General features: G+C 41.3%; 1 protein-coding gene across 1 annotated transcript; it reads right to left on the bottom strand.

The window, feature by feature from the left end:
• Nucleotides 1–1787: 1787 nt before the first annotated feature.
• On the bottom strand, nt 1788–5026 carry TCHHL1 (trichohyalin-like 1). Its single transcript, XM_012658648.1, is given in 3 exon segments — nt 1788–2178; nt 2180–4395; nt 4889–5026. Coding segments are annotated over 3 exon segments (2745 nt in total).
• Between the last annotated feature and the right edge of the window lie 3422 nt (nt 5027–8448).

Raw genomic sequence — 8448 nt, 5'->3', positions numbered from 1 at the left:
CTACCTCATAATTTCTAATGGGTTTTGGCATTCCACAGTATCTAGTAACTGTAATTTAGCTAACCATTCTCTTAATGATGGACATTCAGGTTATTTCTGGTTTTTGCTATTTTTAACATGCTAAGACTATCTTTGGAGATGAATCTTTATGCAAATATATGATTATTTCCTTATAATACTATCTGAAAAGTATTTTAAATATTTTTTATGCACATTGTCAAATTGCCTTCCAGGAAGATTATACTAATTTATACTCCTACCGGCTGTATTTGAGAGTTCCTATTTGCCTACACTCTTAACCTATGTGGTTATTAAAAGCAAACAAACAACCTTTACTAATTTGGTAAGTGAAAAAGCTATTTGTAATTGCATTTCCTTCAAGCCTAGTGAGGATTTTGTATGTTTATTGGCCATCTGTCTAGCTTCTTTTGTGAGTTTATTTTTCATGAACTTTGTCATTTTTATGGACCCAGGTATATATTGCCAAATTGTTTGCCAAAAGGGTTGATTAGTTTATGCGATAGTATATATTTTTCTCTTTTGCGAATTGTCTCATGTCTCTTGCTCATCTAAGAGAATATTTTTTCAGATAGAGTTATTTATTCATGTCCGAAGGCGGAATGAGAAGAGCTGATAATGTTGGAGGGGAAGGGTATATACTTGGATTTTAGGCTCTGGAAAATGTGTAAATAGAAGTGGAAGAATGTTGAGCCTCCAACGCAGAATGTAATGGGAGAGGGGGTATTGGGCTGCTGTTCAGCTTCAGGAAATGTATCATAACTATTTTATTCCTTTCCTGGGTCATTACTAAGCTCTGAGAGCATTATACTTATAGTCTTTTGAAAAAACACGAACAACTGAAGTTTTTGTTTTTGATCAATGTCTTCAAGGCAAGATGGAGAATGAAGGAAAAAAAATGAACCAACAAAGAAATTAATCATCAGATTATTTAATTATCAATATAGCAAACAATATGGGTAAATGTTTAGTAGACTCACTGGATGGTTGATTACAAGAGCTTATGGAATGAAGCATACTTTACATTTGTGTTTTCTCTCTCATAATTATTCTGATTGCTTATTTGATCCAGAAGCTGTGAAAAGTTTGTGTAAGGAGTGGGATTTAATAAAAGATTGTTGAATGAATAAATGAATGAATGAATCTGTGGCATAGATTCAACTGTACCTAGACATGTGCAAAGAATCATAAATTTATTTTAATCAGGTGCTAGAAAATCATAATTATTTTAAATTGTGATATCTGAAATTATTTTGATGGATAAAATTTTAGGATGGACTTGAAATACTTCTAGGAAATCTCATGAAGCAGAATAATCTGTATCTATAAATTAATATTTTATGATTATAAGATAATATTGCAGAGTCTTATAACTTCTATTGTTACATTTTAAAAAGCCAATGAATCGGTTGAAAAAATTGATACTTGTTAAGGATATGGAAGGGATTTTTCTATTTTTAATGACAGGTAAATTGAAATAAATTGTCTCAAGAGAAAGTTCATTTTGGTACTTGGAAGTAGCATCATACGGTAGGATCTTTACCTATTGTATTCGTTTGTTCAGAAACTTTCTGTTTCTTTGGTGGTGGCTCCCACTGCTGAATACTTTATTATTTGCTCTTGTAGAAATTTCGGAAGTGAATATAAAAGATTATTAATCTACATCTGAATGTGCACATGTGAGTGTTGAGGGTGATTGAGAGAGAGGTCTGGGGCATATTGGGATGTATGATGATTCTTGTGACTTCTCCTGTGATAAGGATAATGATTCATTGCTTTGTGGTGCTTGCCTCCCTTTGGGGTACTGGGTCCTGTCTCTGAGGGTGACCCTGCTTATCTTCCAAGGCCTAGGGAACTGATGTTTGCTGTGCACCAGCAGGGGCCTCTTTAGGCAGAAGGTTCCTGCTGTACTGTTGTGATGCTTGGCTGTGGTTGAAAAAGACAGGACAATCTGAGGTCTCACCAGTGACAGAGGCCCTTGACTGGTCATTGCAAATCTCCGGGCCCGATGCTCGGGCTGTCTGAGCTTGATTTTGATCCTTCTCTTGGGTTATATTTGTTTGCTGCAGTACCTTCTCCTGTAGGTAATGGTACAGTAGAGTAGAATGAACTGCACTCCTCTCCACAGAACAGGGATCTTGGTCTTTCTGCATCCTCTTCAAGACTTGACTGGGGGACTGAAGAACTGTACTCTTTTTTGACTGGAATTTGTTGGTCATCACCTTCTTCTGCCAGCTCTTGGAGACTTTCATCCTTCTCCTCCAACGTTACAGGTTCCTCCAGTCCAAAGTGTGTCTTGGGGGAGGCTGAATTGTCCTCATCCACACTTTTTAACAGAGCATCCTGGGCCTCTGGAGCTTCACCTTCCTCATCTTTGGTACTTGGGCTCTGGCCATGTAACTTGTTTTTGCTGTCTCCCTTCTCAGGGAACTGCACTTGGGAAAGCTGCTCAGGGAAGTCTGCATCCAGGGCACCTGGGATCTCTGTCATCGGGGACTTTCTATTTTCGCCTCCTACTCTAGACTCCTGTGCCTCTGGGTGTCCATCGGGCTCCACAGCTGCACCTGGGCCTTTGGTCCCTGAGCCTTGACTCTTGTGTTCTACTTTGGCAGGCTGTTCCTGTTCCTCTGTGAGCTGCACATCCTCTCCTCTGAGTGCCAGCACCACTGCCTCCTGAGCTCTGTTTCTCTTACCTGGTGCTCCCTGTTTCTGGATATCTGGGTTGTTGTGACCTCCTTGTGCAGACTCTCCATGCAGGTCTACCTGACTCTGGGAATCCCCTTGTATAGGCAGTTCTCCTGTCTCTGAGCTGTTGTTACTTTTCTCTGGAGCCAGGCTGTTGGGAGTTTCGGAAGACTCCTCATCATTCTGTGTGACTGGCGACTCAGGATTCTCCCTCTGGTAACAATCGTCTTCCTTGATTGGCCTATCATGAGTGTTGGTGACCGTACTGTTTCCTCCTTCAGACTGGTTCTCAAGTGGTGCCGACTCTTGTGTTCTTTCTCTTGCTCCTGGTGTTCCTTCTGCTGCAGGACCATTTTTCCTGTTCAAAAATGCTTCTGCTGTACCTTCCTCGGTGAGTCTTGCCTCTTCTCCTGGGTCTTCTGCTCCTTCAATTTCAGGGTGACTCTGTTCTCCTCCTTCTGAGCTTAGATCTTGTGTCTCAGAACCTTTTTCAGCATCTTTTCCTTTTGATGATCCTTGGAGTTCCTGATACTTCCCATCTTGTGTTTGGGATTCCAGGGCTGGTGGCTGAGTTTTTCTGTCACTTTCTTTCTGCCCTGCTGTTCCATGAGCCTCAGGGCCATTCCCCTCTTTCCTTTCAGCTCTCATGTCAGGTGTTTCTGAAACATTTCTGCTACCACCATGGACTGTCAGGTCCTTTGTTTCGTGTTCTTTTTTGTGTGCTGATGATTCTTGAGTCTCAGATATCCTACCATAGTCCTCAGGTTCATCTGGACTCTTTGTCTCAGGTGGTGTCCTGTCGGCATCCTTTCCTGGTTCTTGACTCTCAAATGTTCTACTACCATTATCATCCTCAGGGTCCGTTGATTTCTGTGTCTGAGATGGTTTCCTGGCAGCAGCTTTTTCTGGCAGGCCAGCATGCTCTGAACTGGATTCCTCTTCTTGCAGGGCTGGTTCTTGTGTTTTAGAATATTTCTTAATACCCTTTTCTGCTCTAACTTCATGATCTTCATATGGTCTGTGTGTTGCTTCTTCTGGTGGAGAACTTTGGGTTCCCAAGTTTCCTTCCTGTTCTCCAAACTGATCTCTTGTCTTTGTGCCACCTTGCTCCCTGGCTGGTTCATCTCCCTCCCTAGGGATCTCCTTATCCTGTGCCTCTCCCTCTGTGGCACTGCTGGTTTGTTTTGATACTGCCATTGGCTTATTTGTCTTAAGTTGGGCTCCATTGTCTTCTGTTGCTGCTACATCTTGGGCCACTTCTGGGCTCTGTTCATCTCCTTCCAAGTGTTGGTTCTTAGGGTCATTGTGCTCAGATGCTTCTCCTTGCAGGTTGTGAGTCTTGGCATCTCCTTGTGGGTCTACCCTATTGTGTCCAACAGCTCCATTTTCTTCAGGGCTGAGCTGATATGACGACGCCATTCCTGAAGGAAGCATCAACTTTTCTTGAGTTGGCAAAATTCCTACTGTCTCCTGGCCATTTCTGGTGGTCTCCTGAAGATATACATCACCTGGCTTCTCCTTCTCTGGCTTAGATATCTGTTTTAGTTTTAAACTTAATAATGATTGTATGTCAAGATAACAGAGGTTGAACAAGTTGAAGACTGCAAGAACAAATTCATCAAAACTGGTGGCACCTTCAGCGTCAATATCCAGAAGATTCAAATTTCTCTCCACAGCATGAAGGACATATGGCTGCATGAAAACACAATGAGAAATCAGTTTATTCATATGTGGCCAACTGTCCTGAGATCCTGAATGTCTCCCAGAAATCCTTTCTTTCTTTCTTTTTTTTTTTTTACTGCATTCCTCAGGAACTTGTTGTATTTCCCAAAACAGTAAGAATTCATTGGCTTGGATGCCATTTTCATCAGAGAGCTGTGACTGAGAAGGAACATTTATATCACTTGTGAGTTGCATTTAGATGCATAATGATTTGTGACTTCTTTCAGAAGTCTACTTTATGAGAGCAATAGTCCCAGTGATGAAAACCTCATTTTCTCTGTAAGATTTACTAACCAACTGCACAGATTAAGGAACTGAAACTGAAAAAAGTTGTTGAAGAGTCAGTGAGTTCTGAGTGCTGGCAGCCCAGCGTAAAATGGTTAGGGGTCACTGATGCTCATCTTGCATGATTATGGAGAAAGGGCAGATGGGGAAGAATTTCCACAGCCCTGTGAGACCTCACCTGAAGAAAGTCCCCAAACTCGCCCTGGAGGAGCTGTCTCAGCTCTCTGCGGGTCAGTGTTGCCCCATCACCGTCCTCACCAGAATACTTGTGGAACGTCTCAATTACACAGAGGACATCTCTCAGGAGCCGAGGCATCTTTATGAACTTGGGAGAGACTGTGAAAAAGAACAAACAAAGCTCATTTCCCCGATGGGTCCTTCAGGAAGGAGATACCAAGATCATCCTTTTTATTCTTCCCCCAGGTCCATTCACATCCCTTGCTCTATTCTGTATCTCAAAATATTGTGTCTGAACTGCAGGGGTGACTTAGTTTTGCACCAGACATTGTGGTGAGATCAGATCTAGCTCAGGTAGGTATTAGAAAAGGCACTTCACTCCACCTTGCAGTAAACAGCAACACTCGTGTGATGAGAAAAAGCTTCATTGCAAAAGGAGAGTGAAAGAACTCAAGCATAAGTATAAAATGCACAAATGAAGCCAACAGAGTGAGATCAGTTCTTCCAGCCTCTTCTGAGAGTGTCCACCTGCTTTCTTCTCCCATTTGCTTAGTCCAGCGTCCTCTGCTTAGGAAAGTATAACTCTTAAAGTTAGTAAAACTTCTAGAGGGAAGAGAAGTAACACCAAGAAAATCAACATCTGTTTGCAGGTGGAAGCAACATGTTTTTACCAAGACGACATGGTTCCGTGTAAACTCACTGGTAAGACAAATAGAGCCCTGACCCCTTAGTCATTACCCATCATTTCAATGACTTTATATTTTCCTTTTAATATAGACCTGAGTCCCATGCCTTGTTAAATAGTATTCATGCCTATGTCATCCGGTTTATGTTTTTTAAAAAAGAAAATGATCAAAGAGGTTCCGTAAGCAAGGACTGCATTTGGGTGGCTGGAGCTCCCATCTTATTATTAATGGGGGCCAACTTAGACTATGTTTCCTCTGAAATTCTCTCAATCTCACATACAAGCAAAGCAGCAGCCAAGATTCTAAGTACACTCAAACCGATAGGCTTACCTTGTTCACGAGTGAGAGCAGGCAGAATGTGGAGCAGCGGGCTGTGAGCCGACAGCCGGCACTGGAACCTTTTATTGCGTCCCTAATTGCACAGTGAAGAAGGAGACACCCTCCGGGTCTAATGACCTGATTCATCACCACCAAACACAGTCTCCCCTCCTTCTCTGCTGTCAGCTTGTCTTATTTTTATTTCTTTCTTTAGGCAGTTTCAGTTAAGTCTTGGCTTCAGACACATCCAAAGGAAGGGGATGAGGTTTCCTATTTCATTTACTGACTTTTGCAGGATATAGTTTTGAGGGATCTTCAGGGTGGTGTTGGCTCCCCTTCCCTCCCCTCTTTTTAACCTAAGGACACAATTACATTTCTGTTTGACAAATCATAGGGCTGACAGGGACCTCAAAAGTCACCTGATTCCTTTGTCTGCCTGCAGGATGGCCTATATTTGACCCAACCCTGAGAGGTGGGTGTCAATCCTGTGTTTAAAAATAAGGGCCTCATTTAGCCATGTGACAAAAGTGGAGACACCAGTTGATTCAGTTGTGTCAATGCTCTGCTCTCCTTGCCCAGAGGCAGAGTTATGAAAAAAAAAAAAAAAATCTTTGCTGGCTGTGCAGAATCTTGCTTACCTAAGATGTACTATTTTTAAAATGTGATTGATATCTGCTTTTTAAAGATGTTTTTATAATCCAAGGAGTTAGAAATATTACTGTGTTCTCTGTGTAAAGGGGAGAGGGAGACGTGGATACAATCAAGCTGAGAGGGTGGAAGTGAGTCTGAGATGCTGAACTGGCAAACGTTTTTATTACCTGTTAGACCTGGGTCCTTTTTAGTAGAGAATATTTAATTAACAGGAGAATTATATTCAGTTGTTTTCTTAGGTATTTAAAAAGAGAATAGAGCATGTGTTAAAACATCCTGCCTCCTTTTCAAAGGATGAAAGAAATAGACAACAGATCTATAAAAACAAGTATAAAAGACAAAGACCAAATGAAGGGTTGGGGATGGAGGTAATTATATGAGAAAACCAAGGAAGCATTGCTATTGAACAAATCTTGTTCTGAATTTCCTGATAATCAAGGCAGGGAACTGAATGTTCAGAGGGAAATCCATACTGATAATTTATACGTATAAACAATTTCTTAGCATCCCCCCCAAAGACTTTTAAGAATTGGGATTAGCATGTGAAGGTCATCTTAGTTATGATTAGTTAATATACCTTGAGCACCAACTATTTTTCGGACACTATGCCAGGCACTGGGGTGTTTGGAGTTGAGTAAGTTATGTCTTCCTATCTTGGAGCTCACGGTCCGGTCTCACGAGGAGTGGCTGAAGGAAACTGAGTACGTTCAAGCATGGACTGGAAAGAAAGACTTAGGGGAGATGTAATATCTGTCTTCAAATATTTGAAGGGCTTTCATGGATGTGGAAGAGAAAGGAATTAATGTTCATCGAACATTTATGAAATGTCAGGAACTTTACATGGGCTAACTTACTCCTCGTAGCCCTTTTAAGTAGTTATTATTTTCTTTTAGCAGATAAGGAAGTTAAGGCTCTTAGGGATAAGCAATTGGCCTACACACACGCAGGCAGAGCTAGGATTCAGAATTGAAATGCCTCAAGAATGTATGTCTCTGAGCCCATAGTATTTCCATTACCTTCAGTTCCTTACTTTGTGTAATGCCGGAGAATATAGCTGGAATTAATGGACAAAACTTTTTTAAAAACAGACTCTAGTTCTTATTAAGAACTTTCTAAGAAGTCGAGTTGTCTGACAATGACATGGGCTGCTCCTAAAGCAATGAGAACCCTGTCGACTAGAACTGTTCAAACAGAGGCTGAATCATTTATCCATCGTTTACGTTACAGGAAGAGTCCTGCCATGGGAAGAGGTAAGACAGGAGTGGCTTGCAGTGAAGGACACGGAGCTCTTTCAACTTTGAATATCTATGGTTTTATGCTATAGTTTCTATCTAGAAAGTCAAAGTTGGATCTTGCCTTGTCTCTAAACAATGTAAGGGCTGTATCCCTGACTCTTTTACAGACACTCCTACTTTTTCACTGCCTACTCAAGACCGTTTAATTACTACTCATACTCAGAGTGGGTAGTGACTCAGAGAGATGGAAGAAAGGGGAAAGAGATCGTTCTCTGTGCTTATAAAAAGTATTTACTACTGTACAATAAGCCACAAACAACTCTACCATTATCAGAGAGTCTGATTGCCCTTCCTTCTCCTTCAAAACAGACCCCTCTCTAATGGTCCCTTCATGATGTCTTTTCCCCAATTGTGTATGAGGATGACACAGAAAGGAGGAGGCAGGGGACAGTGCAATGAAAATAAATTGACTAATATAGAACTATCTTTAAGAGCCTATTACTCTTCAAAGGTCACAACCAAAGTCTTAAATCAGAGCTTTAAATAAAACCCATAGGATGGCTATTTTGGAAAGGAATGAGGGCTAATATGACAATTTTTTTTTTTTTTTTTTGAGACAGAGTCTCACTCTTTTGCCTGGGCTAGAGTGAGTGCCGTGGCATCAGCCTAGC

This window comes from Propithecus coquereli, unplaced genomic scaffold, assembly GCF_000956105.1.
Source record: "Propithecus coquereli isolate 6110/MARCELLA unplaced genomic scaffold, Pcoq_1.0 Scaffold59, whole genome shotgun sequence".
Lineage (NCBI taxonomy): Eukaryota > Metazoa > Chordata > Mammalia > Primates > Indriidae > Propithecus > Propithecus coquereli.
Note: the sequence above shows the minus strand (reverse complement) of the source record. Positions and strands in the feature narration are given on the sequence as shown.